The sequence below is a fragment of the Excalfactoria chinensis genome, chromosome 5 (genome assembly GCF_039878825.1).
Source record: "Excalfactoria chinensis isolate bCotChi1 chromosome 5, bCotChi1.hap2, whole genome shotgun sequence".
Classification (NCBI taxonomy): Eukaryota; Metazoa; Chordata; class Aves; order Galliformes; family Phasianidae; genus Excalfactoria; species Excalfactoria chinensis.
In genome coordinates, this window is record NC_092829.1 from 3,244,438 (window position 1) to 3,266,904 (window position 22,467).

General features: G+C 49.2%; 1 protein-coding gene across 1 annotated transcript; it reads left to right on the forward strand.

Moving 5' to 3' along the window:
• Positions 1 to 9,976: 9,976 nt before the first annotated feature.
• Positions 9,977 to 20,625, forward strand: MAPK1IP1L (mitogen-activated protein kinase 1 interacting protein 1 like). Its single transcript, XM_072337575.1, has 4 exons — positions 9,977 to 10,100; positions 16,009 to 16,036; positions 16,560 to 17,273; positions 17,834 to 20,625. Exons 2-4 carry the CDS (start codon positions 16,013 to 16,015, stop codon positions 17,843 to 17,845), a joined length of 750 nt encoding a protein of 249 aa, XP_072193676.1. The 5' UTR covers positions 9,977 to 10,100; positions 16,009 to 16,012; the 3' UTR covers positions 17,846 to 20,625.
• Positions 20,626 to 22,467: the final 1,842 nt, after the last annotated feature.

The window sequence follows — 22,467 nt, forward strand, 5'->3', positions numbered from 1 at the left end:
TACCAGCTGAGAGTCTCCCTCCTCCATATGCAAATGATAATTGTATGACTGATGACAGAAAAATTACTCTTTTTTTTGTGGGGGGGAGGGAGGGCAGTGTTTTCCTTGCGCTGCTTCCATTCAACTGATACTAATTTTTGCATAAGCTGTGTTTTGTCGAGAACAGCATCATATTAGTCAATCTAATTCTTCTTTATCTACCCCTGCCATTTTCCTTACACAAAATGAATGAATAGCAGGGGACAAATTTGCTGTTTTTTATTCTGTGCCTGTCAATACAAAAGGCTGCTGCAATCAAAGATAGTAGTAACTGCCTTGAAATCTGATTCGATTTTAGAGCTACATGCAGTCTTTCAGAAACTGTTACTTCAGCTCAATTTTAGATGGGAATTCCTGTTATTATAGTTTCTTTTACACGTCCACATAATGCAGATTTCAGCCAAGAGTCTCATCTACTTTGGAACTTATCAAGGCCACCAGCTCTTTCAAAGCCATCTAAGAAATGTCCCTTCAGAATGAAAGGCCACAAAAGAGCTTTTTAGGGTATAGGTTTGCAACTTGCTGTCGTTTCAGTGCCATTCCTTCTGCAGCCTACACTGCTTTGGCAGCCGCCTGGTGTTGATGCATCGCTTACCCCAAAAATGTCTTGAGCTCTCCATTTTTAGGAGGCCTATATAATATAGCGGTTGAGGGATGAAGGTGTGCTGCACATAAAAATAGTGCCTTTCAAGGCTGGATGTGGCTCTGGGCAGCCTAGTCTGGTGGTTGACAACCCTGCACATAGCAGGGGGTTGAAACTGGATGATCATTGTGGTCCTTTTCAACCCAGGCCATTCTGTGATTCTATGATGTGAAATCGCACACAGAGGGTCCTAATGAACAGGCTGTGGAAGCTCGCCCTAGTTTTTTTTTTCCTGTTACAATTGTCCAGATCGTACCATGACTGTGACCTTGGTACAGCCTGAATTTTGTGCGTGTGTGCAGACTGAGAGATGTATTTCGTGAAGTACAGAGTTCTTCATGAAACGTGAGAAATCAAAAACTCTATTTTGCTAAAATCTATGTCCACGTTTTTTTTTTCCTTTTCAATAAGCTTTGTAGAAATTAACTGATATTACAATGTGCCAAGCATGGTCATCCAGAAGTTTCTTCCTGCTGTTCTTATTAATTGGGCTGGTTTAGATTGGAGAAGAGAAGGCTGTGGGGAGACCTTGTTGTGGCCTTCCAATATTTGAAGGGAGTGTATAAACAGGAGAGGGAACGGCTGTTTGTGAGGGTGGGCAGTGACAGGACAAGGGGGAATGGTTTGAAACTGAGACAGGGGAGGTTTAGGTTGGATCTGAGGAGGCAGTTTTTCCCCCAGAGGGTGGTGACGCACTGGAACAGGTTGCCCAAGGAGGCTGTGGATGCCCCATCCCTGCAGGCATTCAAGGCCAGGCTGGATGTGGCTCTGGGCAGCCTGGGCTGCTGGTTGGTGACCCTGCACACAGCAGGGGGTTGGGACTGGATGAGCACTGTGGGCCTTTGCAACCCAGGCCATTCTATCATTCTATGACTTACAGTCTCACTGGTGCTGTTTGCTCAAATAATCCCTTATAGCGCCTCACGTTATCTATCTGAAGGATGTTCCGAAGATAACCAAGCCATGAAGATCAACAGTGAAGCCCTCCTGATCTCTCAGAAAGCCTCAGAAACAGGGTAAGAACTTCCAGTTTGTCATCCTGAGTTCTTGTTGGATAAAGATGCTGGCTTCTTTGGGACAAAGATTGAACATGGAACAAAGAAAGGCTTGGGGAAATAGAAGTGCTCGAGGTGTCAGCAGCTGATGGAGATGTGCCTCAGTAGCAGCCCTGGCTTCAATCCCCTGCTTGGAGGCACCCAACCAGCTCTATGCAGGAATTCTGTCCCTCAAGTGGTTTCTGTTGCTTTGAAGGCTCACCCATGTTGCTTTGTGGTTCTGTAGGAAGGTAACCACCTCTGGTAAGAAAGAGGGGCCTGGTTTTGATAGTTTTGATATGTGATTTTGATAAAAGGACTCAGGTTCTTGATTCACGCTGAGCAAACAGCATCTACAGGGTAGCTTAAAAACATGGAACGCCATGTTCAGTTTGTTCCTGGAGTCATTGATGGGTTGGGGGCAGGTTGTCCAGTGATATGGAGTATACAGTCTTTCTTTCCAACAATCTTTGTTTCCAACGTGGAAAAGAAATCCTGGTGTGATGCAGACGCACGTGGCCTTACTGTAATATCTTCAATAATTAAGAAGGGGGATGCTTTAATTTTGAAAAAGGATGCTGTAGGAAGGAGGTTAAAGGAAGCTTTTAGTCAGCTCTAAGGCTGGATTTATTGATCCAGTGATCAATCCCTTTCTCTTTCCTGGATTTAAAGCTAATGGCAGACTGTGGTCAGAGATGAGTGGCTTTTAGTTAAGGTTTTTGACTCTTATAAATAATACAACAAATGTCCTGGTAAGTAATAAGAAATAAGATACTCGCTCATTCTTTTTAAATAGAACAAATGTGGCAAACAAGGCTCAGCTGTAATTTTTGAAGTCATTTATTAGACAAATGGCTCTTCTCTACTTCTTTTACAAGAGAGACATAAACCATTATGTTATTTATTCATGAATCATAGCCATTAAGATGATAAATCAAATTATCAGCTTCCTGTCTCTCTTCAGTTTTAATCATTTTTTATAGTTCATGTAATATAAAGACAGCTTCCTTCCTATGAAACAAGAGACCTTCAGAGACCTTTTTATTGGAAACGCACATTTCCTTCCCATTTTTAAGTATAATCCCAGTGATTTTCTCTGTCAATTTTATCTGCAATAAAAACCCAATAAGGAACTTGTACATTGATTCAATATGGCGAAGCTAGCTATGAAGTCGGTCGTTTTTCTTCACCTCTGAAATAAGGCAGGGCTCCAAAATGCAGTTCGGGGTTTCCCTCTGCCACCTTTACATGCATCTGTAAGCATCAGAAGGTTTGGTAGGGAGAAACCTCGTCACGAGTTCACATACATACTGACTGCAGGGACCTTCTCAGCTGCGCCGTGTGAGCTCTTTGTGCTACATTCACACAGCCACCACATTTCTCTTCCCCTGAGGTGGGAGAGCTGCTGTTACCTGACAAACTAAGATCACGTCGTGCATCTAGTTCCATCTAGTTCTGGCTGCTTCTGCATCCAAGAGGTGGTTTTGCAGCTGGGGCCGAGCCGTGCGTGACGTGGGGTGGGTGGAGGAGTCTGTTCAGAACAGATAAGCCCATTGATTGCCATTCAGACTGCGACAGCTTGCAGATTTTGTCAGCTCGATCAGCCATGTGAAATCCTGCTCTCAGGAAGCACGGATGAGGTCAGGCTTACAGAGAATACCCCCCTCAGAAATACCCGTCTATGCTACGGTGTAAAAATCAATACCTGTTTACTCAACTCTATGAATAATAGAGTTTGAGACGTAAATATATAATTGATGCACATAAAATCTATAGGGTGAGGCTGAAGTGAGTCGCAACGACTTCCCTATTCCCTACATCCATTTTAACAACCCCCTGGAAACCTGTGATGCATTAGCTGCCCCCAAAGGCTTCCTCAGCCCCACATCCCTCTGGCTGCCATGAAACCTTCCTGCAGGGAACGTGAATTCCCTGGGAACTATGAAACAAGGCTTTCTGCCTTTCTGCAAGGAGCACGCCCTGTAGAACCCAAAGCATTTGTCTCCCTATTAGGCTTGTGGCTGTTGGAATGATGCAGCAGGAAAAGCCCTGGGCTCGTGTTACGCACCGTCATGGCCGGCACAACGCCATCGCTGGGCTGGAGCAGCCTCAGCAAGGTTTGATTCCAGCACAGAGATAGGACGCCCCGCTGGGAGCCGCTCCATCTTAATTTCCTTCTTTTCTGCTTATTTCTTTCTGTGGAAAAAGAAATTCCCCGTTCTCATTACCAACCACTAAGAGCATCCCTGGGTTCGTTTCAGTTGAACAGACCCGCTGCCAAACCTGTTCTCCTAAGTACATCAATTGGAGTAGACTGCCATGCACTGCTTGTGCTAAAGCGTGTTGTTTTGTTGTTGTTTTAATGAGGAGGCTGGGTTTTGTCCTTTTTAGCAGCGATGCAATTGTGTTTCTAGGTCAGGTCTTTCTGTGCAGTCACATGAAGTTCCAATTTGGACAAAAACGCCCAGCGAGGGTCTTAATGTTTGATGCTGTTGTGATTAGAGTGTTGTCTTATCAAATTTTATTTCCAATTAAAAGAATTGGATTAGCTCTCAGACTGAGCCCTTTGGTGTTATTTTTAGCCTACAACTAATGAACCCCCCCCCAATACAGAATAGAGCGTATCATACAAACACGATGATTGGTTCTGCTGCAACGGCTAGGGAAATGCATTAGCGGATCTGAAAGGGTAATAAATCTTCTGTCACAACCTTCCTCATTAAGCGAGATAATTTGAAGCTGCCTCTAGTGTATTAAACACTTCATTATTTTTTTAGGGGGGCAACACACGAGACAAAAGAGTAGTGTTCTTTTCATTGATATCCAAAGCCTGAATCAAGCAAATTCAGTCAAGAAAAACCAGTCTGAGCTGTGTGGCCGTACAGCCTGGCCAGAGCCTCCCAAACCTTCATCTCTTCTCTCTTAGGGAAGGAAGAAAGGTCTCCTGACAGTGCTGGAGGGTTGGGGAAAGGGAACGGACCTACTGTGTTTGATGTGGAGTTTCTCTCCACTGACACAGCTGCAAAATCAAAGAGAGAATTTTGGGTTTGTGGATATTTGTCTGGTTGTAATAAGACAGCCCCCAGATCTTCATTTCTGCCCATATAGAGGGTAAATGTGAAGGGAAAACAGGAGAATATTGTATTGGAGAAGATAGTCTCAAAGGTGGGTGTTGTTGTTCCTTTAGTAGCAAAAGCACGAGTAAATAATTCCTCTGTTTGTTGGATACATTCCTTTATTGTGATTCCAGGCAGGGAAGGGAAAGGGACATTTGTTATCACACAGACAACATATGGCATTAGCGAATAATGCACAGTGTTATAACACACTGAAAACACAGCCGAGTGTATTTTAGCCCCCTCAACCTGAAAAGCACAGTCATACAAAGTCAAGCTAAAAGGCCTACGCCTCTTTCCACTTCATATTGGCTGCAGTACCACCACACACATCCAGAGTCAAAGTTCTTGCGTTTCATTTCGTGGTAGGTGCCAGAAAACTGATCTTTCAGCTTCATCATATCCATATTCTTATATAATACCTTAATAATGTCATCTCTATTTTGATTTAAAAGCAGGACATAGGCCAAGCATCCATCCAGCCAAGTACCGGTGGCCACCTGTAAATGCCTGAGGGACAGTTGCACAGACAGTGGCCAGCAGAATGGAATTGCCTCGTCTCTATATCAAAATCAGCCCCGGAAGTAACAGTGTTATTAAACTATCTTGAGAGGCACTAAATAGTTTTACTGGTTTTACTATCTAAATGTGGCCGTAGTTCTGAATTTCCAACAGTGGGGACATTCATTGCAAAGAACCGACTGCAACTGGGTGGGTGAATGAGCGCGCACCACCGCAGATGTGTACTTAATTCATTTGCCAATTGCAGTTTATTTTTAAGCACGGAAACACATTTTAGCAGGCATACCATATGTATTTCATCTAAAAGAGGAGCAGTTTGTAGCAGCCCCAGACCTAACTACAATGCAGCCTGTTAAATCTTTGCGGAGAGGAAGCGTGCATTCATTTTTCCTTCGGAGTCTGATCCTGCAGTCCTCACCACCTACTTGTTCCTTTGAAACTGTTGATGTGATTCATTTTGTGTTTGCAGGTTATAACAGCAACGCGCTCCTTGTTTTTGCTGCCTGTCTCTTCGATAAACCTGCGGTTCACACCACGGGGCCGGAGGGGGAAACTCCTGTTTAGGGAGTTGCTTCTTTCTGCTATTTTGGCAGCACATTCTGTTGTTTGTTCAGGATGTGTTTAGCTTGAAGTAGGGCTGAGGGAGGGGTGTGAAGCAGGCCGGGATGAGACTGGTTTTCTCAGGTTGCCAACCAGCCTGGACCTTAGGTCACTGAGCTGAAATACTACTGAGAAAGAGTCATTTGTCTTCATTATTTGTGTCACAACATTGGCTCGATGCTATTACCTCGTTATTTGGGATGCTGGAAACTAAAGCAAGGAGATGCTCCACGTGCCAAAGAGCATCAGGCCTGAACCTAAAATAGGAAACCCCGTGAATACAGCAGTGGTGGCCAAGGGAGGGGGTTCTGCAGTACTGGCATTAACCAAGTGTGGGGCAGCAGTCACAGGGTGTGGAATTAAAGGACAGGAATTTCCCGGAGGAGGAGAAGGAGCTGCTGCCAAGCTGGGTGAAGGCAGGCTGAGCTGGGGAGGCAGGCAGCTGTGGCAATGGGCTGTGCTGCAGGCAGCCTGCAAGCACCCGTTCTGCTCAGCTGCCTCCAGCACTGCCCAGGGAGCACCAAATAGCTCAGCCATCGCATCCTCTTCCTTGGGTGCCATGATGCTGCTCAAGCAGCCCAGCATGTTCTGTGATGCACTTTATCCCAGCAGTCTGTGCCTTTGCTTCGAAATGGCTGCGTACACCGAGTGTTTGTGCTAATGAATGGGGATACATTCAGCTCGCTGGGAAGAGTTGATTCTGGAATAACACAGAATCATAACACCATCTCATACTGCCCAGAGCTATAAGGACAGGTCTGGCAGACTGCAGTTTGGATGCACGACTTCCATGGACAAAATCCAGTGCTGGATGAACTGGCTCCCTCCCCCCACCCCCTCTTTTTTCATCTCTTTTGCCCTGCTTCAGTGGGAACTGCATGGGGAAAGCTGCGCCATGATAAACCATCACCCAACACACTGCTTGTAACAAGACTCATAGGAAAAAGCCCCCAAATCAGTGAGGAAACTTTGACTCAAAAGAACTTGGGGCTCATCCCAAGCCTTTCGTTATCTGACTTTCAATTTATCACTCACGTGTCTGTAATTCTCCCCAGGGACACTTTCTAGTATTTAAACAGCTACTACCCTGCATAATTTCTTCCTGTTTTCAGAAGAGAAACAGAGGAACTGTGAAATTACGCTCAATGCCCCAAGAGCCCAAAGAACAGAGATTCCCCCTTCAATTTTCCACTTCTTATCAGCTGAGGATGTGACTGGAAAGAACTCCGAGGTTACAAAGTTCAGAAGCTGCCGTTCCTTTTCTGGCCTTCAATTCATTCCAGCCTTCTTTGCACTTTAAAGGAGCTCTGTCAGACAGACAATAAAAACACTTTAAGTCGCTTTTATTTATAGGAATCCTTCGTCCTTTGGCGACTATCGACTCGACAGATCCACTTGACCTGAAATATCACTGCAGAAATATTGCTCTGTGGTGTCTCTCTCAGTTAAGGAGTCTTTCCCAGGCCAAGCAGTTTTCCAGCAGTACCCTTCCAGCAGACCGGTGGAAAAAAATAAGAGCCAAAGAAGGAAGCGGATTCTTAGCAGCGGTCGTGCAAACTGTTTTATTCTCGCGGCATTTTTGCACGGCATTAGCAACTAAAAGGCATCGGTTCAGCACAGCACTTAAGCTATTTGCTGAATCAGGGGCTGAAAGCTCAAGAGGAGGAGGAGGGGGAATGACACGGGTGTTATTCCCACCGATTTTCTCAGAGCATTAAATGACTGTTAGCTGATGGGACAAGAATTTACCCTATTACAGTTGCAGTGGGTGAGATCTGTGCTCTTTCGATGGGGCAACCTGAAACTAACAAGGCAAAGTCAGCCATCAGGTCTCTCTCTTCAGCAAGGGAGGGGGAAGGTAAGATTGCAAACCTCAGTCTTCTTTGATGCCGCTTTTATTTTGCCTCCTAACTCCACCTGATATAAGAGAAAAGGAAGCTCAGCCCACACTGACACACAGCCCTGGGTCAGATCTGGACGTAGCCCTTCCTACATGGTATTTCACACTGAATACTCGTGGTAATAATTCATCACACGCCCTTCAGTAGCACCTTGGTCCTATTGGTAACTTACTGATCCCTCGAAAGCCCAAATGATCCTTATGTGCATCATTCCCTGAATTACTACAAGCCATTTGACTGTAAATGGGTTCTTTGGCACCAATCAGCGGAACATTGACCTTAGCAGTATGGCGATGCCATCAGTATGCATCCGAAGTACAGACGTGAGTGACTTGGTATTGAACAATTAATTTCACATATGGAAATGCCTGTGTAAGTGGTTGTGCAAAACTAAGGATCTCAAAGGTCCCCCGGAGGGTTTGCAGGGGAAGTGCAGCCAGACGGAGAAGAAGTGCCTGAGCACAGAAGCATCTCTTGATGAACACGCATGTCCCAAGTGCTTTGCACAGAGAGAGCAAACCAGGCATGAATAGATGGCCACAGATGGCACGGCAGGGCGGCAGTGAAAGACTGGAGTGATGGAGCTTTAGCAATCCAGGCACGTTTTTCCTGCTTGGAGCTGCTCACGTGGTTGCAGAGATGATCAGCAGACATCCCATAGCAGGAGCAAGACCTGCAATTTAGTGCTGGCCTAAGAAAAAGTTTTCCAGCTTGTTTCTGCTGCAGCAAGCACTTGAAAATGTGATCCTCCAGAGAACGGAGGGCCATCATTTCATATTATCACCTGCCAGTGGGATCCGTGGCTGGAAACCGAGCAGCAAATGGCACAAAACTCATTGAGAGACTGAAGATGCAACACCAGACCAGAAAACAAAGCAATTGGGCAGGGGGAAGAAAGGGGGGAGGGGAGAACAGGAAGAGGATTGTGAAAGGCCTGGAGCCATGAGGAAGGGAGAGGGTTGGGAAGAAGAGACAGTCAGGTGGGTTTCACTCCTGTCACACAGAGAGGAATCTTCTCATTCCTATTCACTGAAGAGCAAGTGAAGAGAGCTCTCCCTGCTGCCGCCAGCCACAACCAGCAGCTCTGAGCTCTGAGAGCAAGCTCAGGCAATGGCTCGATGTGTGATCGAGGCTCTTCACACCCACCAGTGTGCAAAGAAAATGTACCCCAAGAAATCCACTCCTTGTCACAGAGCTCCCAGACTGGAACCCAAGTGACTGTCAGAGGGCGACGACAGCTCAGCTGCTCATAGCCTCACAACCAGCAAGCAGCAGTGCTTCCCTTCCAGCTCCATCCAGTTCATCTCATCTCCTCAATAGGGCGCATTTGCCGTCCCCGTGCACTTTGAACCAGTTTTATGATATTATCTTCATGGCAACAAGCTTCTGCCTTGAGAAAGAGCGTTTATTAACTCGAGACAGCGTCGTTTTCAAAGTGATCTATTTTATGAGGGCTTTGAAATAAATCATTAGTCGCTGATCGGCCATAGGGGAAAGCACATAAAGCTTGTGTTGAACATACCATCTGGTATCCAATCCAGCTGCAGGGTGGCTCAGATAATTCTTCAGAGTGCATCATGTTCACGGTGCACACAGAACCTGCACTGCAACGGGAGCTTTCTATCTCAGATCTGGCTGCTCCAGCCCGTCTCCATCCCTGCAGGCATTCAAGGCCAGGCTGGATGTGGCTCTGGGCAGCCTGGGCTGCTGGTTGGTGACCTGCACACAGCAGGGGTTGGGGCTGGATGAGCACTGTGGGCCTTTGCAGCCCAGGCCGCTGTAGGATTCCATGCTCAAAGGCTGGTGTTTTCCTGTTAGATCCAAGAGGGGATGCCTCCTCGAGTCCCAGCGAGGGAATGTGTGGTTAGTGGGTTAGTCACAGGGCATCATGGCGGAATTCATGCTACTCGTGCGCTATTTAAGGGCAGCACTGAATACGCAGCACGTTGTGCAATGTGTGTTGTTGATATAACACCCAGCGGCGGACAGTGCCGGCTGGAGGAGGGAAGGGCGGAATGGCGGAGGGGGGGGGGGGGGGGGGGGTAGAAAGGGGGGTTGTCACGTGACTCGCGGTCCTTCGCGGAGTGGGTGTGGCTTAGCGTGCCCGCCCTTCCGGTCGGCGTGAGGGCGGGGCGCGTGACGCACTTCCGCTTCCGTCTGGGCGTAGGGGTGGCGGTGGTGCTGCGGGCCGCCGCCTGCTGCCTGCTTCTCCTCCGGCCTGCGCCGCGCCGCGCTCCTCCCGCAGGTACCCGCCCGGCCCCGGGCAGCCTCACACAGGGACGGAGGGGGGGGATGGAGAACCCGGCGGGGCCCTACAGCCTCGGGGCCGCCCCCGGGGACTGCCGAGCTGCGGCCGGCCGTGCCCCTCCAGGCCCCGTGGAGCGGCGCGGGGGCGGCGCCGGAGGGTTCGCTGCCCTGAGGGGAGTGGGGGCGGGGCGGGGCGGGGGGCTGCCAGGGGAGGGGGAGGGGCTGCCCGGGGTGAGGTGGGGCTGGGAGCGGAGCTGGCTGGTTTGTTACAGCGCGGTTTTAGGCCTCGGGGGGAGGGGATGTGATATGTTGGGATCTGGGCTCGGCCCGTACGTGAGTATAGAAACGAACGTGGTGTGTCAATAACTGGGAAACGATTTTCGCGAAGGGAAATCCCAGATCAGTTTCCCGTGGCTTGTGAGAAGCCGTTTCGTTTTCTCGAGTGTTGCTCTCCTGCATTGGGTGACTCACTGACAAAGGGAGCACAGCGCTGTATTGAAGAGCGCGTTTCCTGCTTATCTACCAGGGGAGCGTGTTTTGAGGCGCATCCCGGGGCGGGCAGCGATCAATGAGCTCGTGCTGTTTGTTCAGCCTTTTAGTCGGGGGATGCAGGGAACAAAAGGGGCTTCATTTCTGAACTAACAGCTCTTTAAAAAGGCACATCCTGAAGCTTCCCTTCCTTAGGCCGGTGGGACCAATGGCAGGTATAGAAACGTGTGTCAAACATCAAAGCTGCTCCTGTAGGTCCTTTTGAAGCTGGAGTTCATTCGAGCATACTTGAACAGTGTGAATTCAAGCATGAAAAGGCACCAACCGTGTCCATTTAGTGAGGCTGTATCCTGCAGAGCAGTTATCCTGGGAAGGAATCTGTGCAGAGGAGCAGAAGGGTGTGGAGTTTTGTTGGTCATCTGGTGAGGCTGATACTGGCAGATGACACAGAGTTTTGGTGTTGCTTTAAAAACAACCTGATACAGAAGGACCTTTGCTAAGTGCTCGTGTTTAGCTGACAATTCATGAGTATATAGCGTTGATAGGAGGAGGATGGAGATGTTTGTGAGCATTTACAGCTCGTTCAGGAAGGCTTCCAAGGAACTGATAGCAAAGCTAAAGGTGGAAGTAAATGAGCACAACTCTCAAAATGAGGATAATGTGGTGAAAATGGACTGCACGGCTCTGAGGGATGTTCAGAAGCTGCCGGGGGCAGGGTGGGATCTTCATAGAATCAGCACAGAATGGCCTGGGTTGCAAAGGCCCACAGTGCTCATCCAGCTCCAACCCCCTGCTGTGTGCAGGGTCACCAACCAGCAGCCCAGGCTGCCCAGAGCCACATCCAGCCTGGCCTTGAATGCCTGCAGGGATGGGGCATCCACAGCCTCCTTGGGCAACCTGTTCCAGTGCGTCACCACCCTCTGGGGGGAAAAACTCCCTCCTAAGTTGTGGCCAGGAGTGATCTTTGGCAGCAGAGAATTGCAGTTCTCAGCTGGTTTGCACCACATCTGGCACACAGATAAACCACCTCAGCAGTGATTTATTGCTGGTTTGGGGAGCATCTGTAACCAACCTGAAGTGAGCAGGCCTCACCTTAGGAGGGGAGGCAGCTGTGAAACGGAGCGGCTTGTCTTGTGTGGAGGGATGGAACAGATTACAATTCCTTACGGCTGTATATTTCCCAGGTCTTGGAAACTGCTAAGACTTCTGTTTTGAATTGTTTTTTCTGGTAGTCGGTAATTTATAGCAAACGTGCTAACGAGCATCATTGTGGTTGTCATTCTGGATGAGATCAGTGCTGACAATCTGAAGACTAAAAACCCTCCTTCTGCCTTCTTTTCCGTCAAAGCAGGCGTAGGAAAGAACAGAAAGATCACCGCATCTAAAGCAGCTGCTAACTATGTAACTGTTGCTTTTCATCTACAGTCTGACTGCCATTTATTCTCCTAATGGATAAAGGCAGCAGGTCAGACTAAATGGTTGCACAGTGCTGGAGTGTGGCATCTAAAAGACCCTAAACATGGAGAAGAAACAGCTATAAACTGCTGATGCTTGATGCCTAAAGGGAGCAGCTGCGGTAGAAGCTGTCATTGGTCTCTTTTCCATTTGATCTGCGTAGCTGTGTTGGATAGTTACAGTTATGTGGGCAGGACTCCTGTTGTAGATGAGGTTTTGCTGGTAGGCATTAGTCATGTCACAGTGACAGAAGAACCTCTTCGCTGATAGAGCTGTGCCACCCAGTGGAAATGCAGCTGTGCCTGTTGAACACTGAGAAGGCTTTCTGCTGTTGTTGGGAAGATGATCTCAGGGGAGTCAACTCTCTGAAAGGGTAGATAGCAGCAGGACAAGGGGAAATGGATTGAAGTTGAAGGAGGGAAGATTGAAGTTGGATGTCAGGGGAAAGTTCTTTACTGTGAGAGCGGTGAGGTGCTGGAACAGCTGCACAGAGAGGCTGTGGATGCCCCATCCATCCCTGCAGGTGTTCAAGGCCAGGTTGGATGGGGCCCTGGGCAGCCTGGGCTGGTATTCAATGTGGAGGTTGGTGGCCCTGCCTGTGGTGGGGGTTGGAGCTTCATGATCCTTGAGGTCCCTTCCAACCAGGGATATTCTGTGATCTTGGAGATAGGAACTGAATCTGTCACATCAAGAGTGCGCAAAATGCCGTGCAGCCGATGAAGTTATGAAAGCAGTTTGAATAGCTTTAGCAAAAGAAGGAAGAAGGGTTTGAGGCAGCTCTTTCTAATGGCAGTCACCAGGGACCGGTGATGGAGAAAAGCCAGGGAGGGCAAGAGCATGGGAAAAATGCTCCTGCATCGCTCATTTCCATGTGGCTCTGATGGGAGCAAAGGACTCATAGTTGAAAATACACTTTGGGCTGTTTTAGGGTGGAGGCTGAAGGATTTAGTTTGCTACATGGAGCATCAGCCCCAGCAATGGGGCTTCCACAGAGCTCTCTGAAGCTGGCCATGTATTCAGATGGCGTTCAGTACTGCAGGTAGGATTGGCCTGGCGGTGCTGGAGGAGCACATCTCAGCCTTTGTCCTGCCTGATAACTTGCCATTCTTACCTGCATGATGTTAATTCCTAGTGATTAGTGGCAAGTTGATGACTGCCCAGGGGGCCTTGGACTCTTGTCTGCAGGTTGCTTTGTCTGTAGTTTCAGGGTGGATGTGCTGGAAGTCAAGTTTCAGCTCAGGGCAAAGGGTGGGGGATTTCTGCTCCTCAGAGCTGTCCTTTTGTTTATCTCAGACCCGGTGCTCTTTTGCCTCACTTCAGTTTGATGCTTCTGGCCCTGGGTTGTGTCTGGAGCTGCAGGCTGAGCACTTTTGCAAAGCAAAGGGTGCTGCCAGGGGCGTTGGCCAGCACAGCACAAAGGAAATGTTGTCTTGCAGCAGTGTAGATGCAAGCAGGACTTCGGATTTAATGCTGCCAGTTCAGTAGTCTTTCTCCTGCCTGCCAAATTACTTAAACTCCTTGAATCTTCCTCCTTCCATTCACTCTGCTTTTCCCCTCTGCCCCAAGGAAACGCAATCTGAAGCAGAGTTTAAATGTGGCAGTAAGAAATGTCTGATCCATGGACCGGCTTTTCTCCACACATCAGTGCTTGTGCAGAAACTCCGAGCCCATTTGTTAACCCTGCAGTCACTAAAAGCCTCATCAAAGCAGCAGTGTGTTTTCTGAGCTGGTGAGCCCGTGTGTTGGCAGTGGGGACCCTGAATTCTCCAGTCCAGCAATGTCAGAGTCTCTTTATTTCTGAGCACGTGGATGCCTCGGGCAGCGCTCCTGCAGATAGATAGAACTGATAGCTCCGGTGAGGTCTTGACTGGAGTTCAGTGCTGTGCAGCTGGGATGGGTTATGGATTCCAGATCTGTTTGTATGGTGTGTGTGCCTAACAGGAGCAGAATTACTCCCTTATTAAACGACGGTGGCAGCGTGCAGATGAAATGGGTGTTTGAAAGACGTCCCCAAAGTAGGCCATCCTGTCTGCAAGAGGATCCTTGACATGCTTGGCTCTGTCTCAGTTATGCCAAATGTTGCCAGCAAATGTTGCTCCAGTCTGCTTGCCAAAGTGAAAGAGCCACTAAATCTTATCAGAAGCTGTGCTTTGCTGCAGGCTCTCTCCTAATAGCCATACAGCAGAATCGTTTCCTTAATTTTCACAGCACAGAAGTCTTTGGAAACCATCAGCTGATAAACATGGGGGATTTTTGCTGGCATTTTGCAGGCAGGCCTCTTCCTGCTGTAGTCATCCATTCCTTCAGCTTGCATTCACTACCACTTCTCCCTCCTGGGACAGAGGATGGGATTTCCTCCCATGTTACCCTTTGGGTCTGACTCCTCTCTTTCCTCTCCCCTTTGCAACGTATGCTCTAACTTTCTCCATAGTGTTTTTCCAGTCCCTTGTAGATCTGTTTTTCAGATGGTCTCTGCCATCCCATAACTTCATCTACAGATGAGGAGTTCACTCAGTTTCTGCAGGGCTTTGGTTGCCTGGTGGGATCGTTGCTGGGAAATGAGCGGTGTCGTGCTGTCAGGAAAGTAAGGCTTAGCTAATAAAATGGCAAACGTAATTCAGTGTAGATAAATGTGATGTGATTCAGAGCGCTTGAATGTGAAACGACACACATCGCTTCGTATATAAAACGACGGGCTGACCCTTAACACTGACGAATAAAATACTGCTGCAGGAGTCAGTTTCAGCAGTGAGCAAAAAGAAGATCAAACATGAAAGAAGTATTGGGCAGGAAACAGAGGGCGAACCAGAACGTCATTAAAGAACTGTATAAATCAGTGGCTCTCCCACATTTTGGATTCTTTCTGCCTCTTTCTTGTCATTCATCTTGAGAGATACAAAAGCACTGGAGAAACCTCAAAGAGAAGCAGTGGGAATACTCGAGGGGATGGAGTAGGTGCTGTGCAAGGGTCAGTGGCATCAGCTCCATATCAGCATGGAGAAGGAATGGCTGAAAGGGAATGGGAAGAGCACGCAGAATAAGGAGCAGAGCAGCACGGGGGTGTGGGTGAGAACAGATCTGCAGGATGAAGGAGCATCACCTGAAAGTAGGAGAACAAAAGGAGGTGCCTCTCGGGATGGTTGGAGCTGTTATTCTTTTGTTCTTCCCCAGCAGATGTTGCTGACGATGGAATGGGGGCTCAATGTCCCACTGCCCGGAGGCTTAATGTCCCACTGCCCAGAGCTTTGCTCTTCTGCTAGTAGCAAGTTGTGTAGACTTGAAAACAAACCAATCTTACTAATACAGGTTTAGTTCCGTGTGAAATCTTTGCATGACATAGACTGGAATTCAGTGGGAGGCTCATAAAGCTCTGCTGGGGCTGGCTTGTAACACTTCTCATTTGGTGCTGAGAGGTCAGAACTGAGGCACTCATTGGAGGCCTTCGTTCTGTCTGCATTCAGAACAGTTTAGCTGAAGTCACTGGAAGCAAATAGGAGCATCCACTGACTTGTAGTGTATTTAAAACCCACATTTAGTACTTCTGAAAATAAGATCCGAATGGGGGTGTGATCGTGTTTAATTTTAGGGGCATTGACTAAAGCAACTTCTCTGAGTCCCGGTTTAGAAAAGAGCCTGGATACCTGCTGGCATTGCTGCAGAGGCTGCTTGTTGGGCACAAATACCTGAAATAGTTATTCTTTGTGTCCTGAGCCATTGACACTGTGAGCCATTGACACTTGCATGGGTCCCATCTGAGCTGAGGTGGAGGCCATATTGAGGGAGAGCATTTGGGTGGCTGCTGTCTGTATGGACCCCAGTCAATGGGATGGAACCTTGTTTGAGGCTCTGCCAGCTAGACGTCCCTTTGGGTTTGAATGAGACCGATATTGAATCCTTGCTGAACTCATCCTCGATGTACGTTCTTTTCAAGGAATTTCACTTTATTTTACCTTGCTTTTCAGCAAAATGTCTGGAACTGATGATTTTTCGGTAAGTAATGGCTTTTTGTTCCTGAAGGTCTGCCACTTGCATTGCTTCGTTCTGTTCAGACGCTTCTATGAGAAGAAGGGCAGCGCGCAGCTGAGTGCCTTGGCATTGCAGTAGCAGCTCTTTGCTCTGGGCAGAGGTAACAGACTGTGGCCTCCGGGTGTGAATTCAGGTGCCTCGTAGGTTCATTTCTGCCGTGGTGCTCACAGGGGGGTTCTGTCCCAATAGCATCAGAGTAGCTACAATGGAAACTTACAGCAGTCTCTTCTTCCTGGGTTTGTGCTGGAATTGCTGATTGCTGAGGGTTGCCTTTTATCTTTGGCTTTAGAACTGTGGCACGTCAGGATGCCTCTTCTCCCTTAAAGACAGAAGCTGCACAAAGTGAATGTAGTGCTCTCTGTGCGGCAGCACGCAGCTCTTTCTCCTCCCGTTTTGGCCACTGAAATGCATACGTGCAGTGGGTGACTGTGGGCAACCAGCCCCTCCAGAAGGTGTCTCCCATCCTCACGGAAGCTCTCTCTCTCAGTTGGCAGATGCTTTACCCGATCAGTCTCCTGCTAAAACCTCCAAAGTGAGCAGTGCCAAACCCGGCCAGCAGCCCTCCCAGCCGCCGCAGGGTTGGCCGCCATCGAATCCTTGGAACAACCCGAGCGCTCCCCCTGCTGGGCCCACAGCGCTGCCGCCAAACACGTCGGCTTCCAGCGTGCCCTTCGGACCCCCGCCTACAGGAATGTATCCTTCAATGCCCCCTGGACCGCCTGCTCCATTTCCTCCTCCTCCTACCGGACCCTCTTGCCCTCCTCCCGGAGGTCCATATCCACCCCCAGCCGTGCCAGGTCCCGTCCCACCGGGGCAGTATCCTCCGCCAAACATGCCCTTTCCAGAGCTTCCAAGACCTTATGGCGGTCCGACGGAGCCAGCTGCGCCTCCTGCTCCCGTTGGGCCGTGGGGATCCATGCCCTCTGGAGCATGGGGACCGACAATGGGAGGGCAGTATCCTGCACCCAGCATGCCATATCCACCCCCGGGGCCATACTCTGCTCCCACCCAGACTCCAGGGGCAGCGCCAACAGTACCATGGGGTACAGTCCCACCTGGAACGTGGGGACCTTCACCGCCAGGTCCGTTTCCTCCACCCACAGGATCATACCCGGCTCCAGGACTGTATCCTACGCCCCCTAATCCTTTTCAAGTGCCGTCTGGTCCTGCTGGTGCTCCATCAATGCCAGGTGGTCCCCATGTGAGTATATATGCTGGATGTGGCTCTGGTCTGTTGGTTGGCGACCCTGTATGTAGCAGGGGGGTTGGAACTGGATGATGGTTGTGGTCCTTTTCAAGCCAGGAAGTTCTAGGGTTTAGTTTTTGTCGTCAACGACTTAAATTTGACGCTTTTAAGCATGGAAATTCAATAGTGTCAGACCTATTGATGCAGGTAAGAACTCTAAGGGCTTATCCACGTAGTCAGCAGATTAACAAGCCAGTTTTCTGCTTAAACATTTAACTGCATGTGTCAGAATGGCCACATTCTGTCAAGCTGGTGTTGCACCGTTGTGGTCTTTCCACTTCTTGGGAAGCCTTTAAAAGACAGATTAAAATAAAGGGGGGGAAAAGCCTTGCAGTGTAATGTTGAGAAATGAAAGCTGTCCTGGTCTGTGCAGTCTGGAGAGATGGCTCCCAGGACACGGAAGGGAATAACACACTGTCAACTTGAATGTTGTCGAGCTAAGGAGCTTTGTAACTGTGAACGAACCGCTTAGCGAAGGCCCTGTAATGACCATGAATTCTCATTGTCTCTTGCAGCCTTACCGTTGAATACGTTCTGGGCAACAAAGTACTGTAGCTTTCCACCTTCATCCACTACTTACAGAGATTTTTACAGTTTTTGTTTCAGTAATGTTTGGGGCTATGAAGAATACTTGCCTCTTGTATGTGCATTTGAGGTATGAAGGAGCAGTTTAGCAATTTGCATAACATTAACTTGCTCGTATGCTGGCGTAATTGTTTGGTTTAATAAAAACGAGCTACGAAGAGCCGAAGCGAAGCTGAAATCTGTGGTTCTTACTCTGGCAAACATCCCTTGGGGGAAAGGAGAGCTGCCAAGTAAGGATTCCAAAGAGTCGGGCACGAGGACTTGAGTCAAAAAGCAGCTGAAATTTCCACGAATGCTTTTAAAGTCTTGTTGCCGGACTGACGCTGGCTGCTGAACGGATGGCTGGTCACACCTTGTCTGTTTTCAGGTTATTCTATAAAAATTGTCCAATAAAAGAAATATTGCGAGATTTTTGTCAAGAAATGTCATTTTGGAACGTGCTGCACTCATGGGCGACGGAAGAGACGGAGCGCGTGAACTCGGAAGGCTTCCTCAGCATTGTGTATATACCCAACAGGATTGCTCATTCCGGGACTGAGGAGGAGAAGACGTGCTTGGAAATGCTTGCTCTGACTTGTCAGCACCCTGCTGGCTTTTGCAGACGGGCGTTTCTGCGCACGCGGAGCGACCTGGATGTGCAGCTCCCTTTGAATCAAGCGGTGTGAGTTTCGTGCATGCCAATCAGGACTTTCGTTTTGCCTGGTTCTCGTTCTGTGCTGGTTGGAGGTTTGACTTGGTCCGTGTAAAGAATTCATTCCCACGTAGGTAAAGTACTTCCCTGTATTCTAACCTGACTTTGGTGGTTTAAAATCTGACTGGTCTTGCCGGGTTGTGTAAAACTCAGCAGGTGTTGTCAGGGTCCCTCAAAATTGAACTCGAGCTTCAAAGATGAACAAAAGCAGGCTGGCCCATTCCATTCCCAGCAGGTTTTGGTGGGGCCTCAGAGATCCCTTGTGCCATCCTTACTGCCACAGCTGGGGTGAGCAAATCTCATTGAGGCTCCACTGAACGTGGGAATGGGGAGCAGCGCTGTGTTCCCAGCCGGCTGCCTGCATACCTCACTGAGAAAGCAAAGTTCGGGAGGAACCCAATGTTTAGAAGCCTGTGTGCTGCTGTGCGGCTGTCCCTGCTCTGGGAGGGGAGCTGCAATGTTCTATTCTTGCCATATCTGTGCTGGGGTGTCTGTTGGTGTAACGTTGCTGAGGCACGGCCACGTGTTGGTGAGGAGCTCTGGTGGTGCTTCATAGCCTGGATTTCACCATGGACATTTTGTTTGTCCCCAGATGGGGGTATCCTCACTTAGCCTCTGTAGGTAGAATTAGGAACCGATGTTGCTTAACATGGTAGCTCGTTAGGGAGTCTTTGTATCGTGGAACTGTGAAAGCAAGTTAATTTGCTTCCCATACCTTCCCATGGCTTCCTGCATGCATACAATGAACTTCCTCAGAACAAGTGGGGTGACCTGCTGGTGGTGCCCGTTAGCTGTGCCAGCCCTCATGGCAAAGCCCTGTGTTGGCTTTGCAGAAGGGGAGCTGTGGCTCCTTTTAATCTGCCACGAAAGCCGAAGGTACGAGCATCGTTTATCTCCTAAGGACGGGAAGACAGTTCTGGATGTGAAGAGAAATGCTTGGGTATCAAACCCAGCTCTGTAACCCGAGGAATCAGAACCCAAAGTGTCAGTATTACCTTAAACAAACCCCTCGGCCTCCCAGGCAGCACACGTCGCTTCGATCTTGGCAAGACCAATTGCAGATAAACACAGTAGAACACTGCCTACGTCCGCTCAAGTGCTTTTAATTTCAGTACCTGCAGCCTTAGGTTAGAAACCAATGTGATGAACAACAGCTGTCCCACGGGAGCAGGCGGCGCAGCACGCTCTGCTTTCACACTGCACCCGTTGTGTCCTTGTGGAGGAGTGGGAAGGTAGGAAAGGAGAGAGCAGCAAACAAGGAGCGACTGACGGATGGGGATCTGTGCTGGTAACCAGGAGGTTCTTCCTGAAGTAGGCAGGGTTTATTACCGGAACATTTAGGCTAAAATTCAGTATATATGGGATGTTTTAGGTTCGTTTTTATTTCCCCCCCTCCAATGTATATTCGTATTTCTTGAGATCACGAGAACTGTTTCATAAGCCCTTTGTTTTTGTGAGCCAAGTTCTTTGCCTAGCAGTGATAAAAAAAGGGTATTCCTGTTCAATCTATGGTGTAAAAACTCGAGCTGTCACTATATGCCGTGTAGTAACTCTATCCCATGTTCTGTCGAGTGAGTGTGAGCAACTTCTGGCCTGGCGCTTTTTGCAATGGAGTTCCTACCATTTCTATGCATCGTTTGAGTTCGATCGCCGACAAGTTCGTTCTGTGCTTTGAGGTTTGACATCCCGCCTTGGTTTCCGCCATGGAATAGAAGCAATCAGTCAATCAACCAATCACATCTTCGGAGTAGAGATTTCTCACCTGCTGCTGTATTTCCTTTAGCCGGAATCTCGCTGTCCGATAAATACCGGATTTGATATTTTTTTGGAGACGCTGTCACTTTTGTATCAGATTAGACATTAAACGTATTTTCAACACCGTTGTGTTCACTGTTCTTCACTCACAGCCTTGGACATGCTTGTGTAGCTCTCTCTTTCTCTCTCTTTCTCTCTCTTGCCTTGAATTAAACAGTAAAGAAACAGGACATCCTTGGTTTGCAACGACTGAATATAAACTCAGAATTATTTGACTGCTGTGTTTCTTCCTTTCGTGGTGAGGGCTGTGCGTGAATCCCAGGATGGTTTGGGTTGGAAGGGATCTCGAAGATCAGCGGGCTCCAATCCCACAGCCAGGGGTCGCCAACCTCCACATGTAACGCTATGAGCCATTGGCCATCAGTTGGGTCTGTGGTTTGGGATGCTCTCATCCAGTCTCTGCACCGTCACTGAATGCTGCTCTCCTGCTGCTCTCCAGTGATACTAAAGAGCATCTAAGGGGTGACACCGAGCAGTCAACTATGTGCCCTAAAAGGCTCAGATACTAATTACAGATACTGAGTAATTAGCTGCTGGCTGCACGTACTGAGCCCTGCTGGAGTCAGCAGAGGGCAGTGCTGCTGTTTGAGAGCCCTCCTGGGGGGAGCCCAGCTTGATGCATCCCCATCAGTGTCCCCAATGGATTTAAAAGGGAATAGAAAGGAGAAAACCGCGGTGCTGGTTGGGGGTGAGGAGAGCTGCTGTGCTGGGCCCTGGGTTCATCACGCAGTGCCTTTGGGTGGCTCGGGAGATGGCACTGTAACTCTGCATCTCTGCACAGAGCTGTATCAAACTGCATTGGATCTGGAGGGGTTGGGGGCTTCGGCAGACCTTCACTGACACCAATTGCTTGGGGTTTTTTTGGCCTGGAGGTGCTGCAGAGGCGGGGTTTACTGGTAGGGCTGATGGTTGGACTGGGTGACCTCGAAGGTTTTTGCCAGCCTGGATGGTTTGCAGTTTTATGGGCTGACTGTGGCTCACTACAAACCAAACAGCCCTATAAAGCAGGCAGCTGTAATTCATTTCCAGTCAGCAGTTTCTTGGTTGGAAGCGATTGAAGCCCATGTCGATAACGCTCCCATTCGGGTGGGGACTTTTCCCCCTCGGGGAATTCAGTGTCCGCAGGGATGGCAGGAAGGAGCACAGCTTCATGTTGAAGCGTCCTGGGGCTGACGGTAAGGGGCTGTTCATTGCCATTTGTGATCACTGGGGGCTGCCAAGGGCCATAGAATCACAGGATGGGCTGCAAATACCCACGATGCTCATCCGGCTCCATCCCCCGCTGTGTGCAGGGTCACCAACCAGCAGCACAGGCTGCCCAGAGCCGCATCCTCCACTTGGTTTTGTGCCGTTCTTCAGCTTCAACGACCCCTTTGCCCTCTCCTCCCTTTCCAACCTGAGCAATGCAGCCAATTGACCCAGATGGCAGCAACACAGCAAACATCGCTGCGAGGCAATCACACGAAATCCCCTCCATAAACGGAGTTTAATAGACCGAAGAGCGGTGTGTGATTGCAGAGCAGCCTATCAAAGGCCGTTCCTGGAGGGAAATGCTGAGTGCTCGGCGCTGCTTTAAGGCGCGGCGGTGCCGGGATGTCCTGGGAAAGCAGCGCCGGGGGTGGGGTGAGCAAATGGGGCTGAGCTGCACGGCTCACCTCTGTTTGTTTCTGGATCGCCATCAAACGAAGCTATGGGATAAACTCGGGGGGGTTGAAGCAGGCTGTGCCCTCGCGGTGTGACCCATCAGCCCTCCAGCTCCGTTCCTTAATGCTGCAGCTGCCCGACGGCGCCGTGCGCTTCAAGGCTTCCCGAGCCCGTTCAGGTGAATGAAGGAACGGAGCCACGCTCAGATTCCGTTTCCTGTTTTCAGTTCTGCTTTCGTAACATTGTGGCGGTTGTGTAACTGCAACAGGCACAGCACGGCACGGCACGGCACGGCACGGCACAACACGGCACGGCACGGCGGGGTGTTCCAGCACCAACACACATCTTTGCTGCCATCGCTCCACTGAGCAAACAGCAGTGGATCCAGCGCGCTGTGCTGGGCTCCTGCCGTGA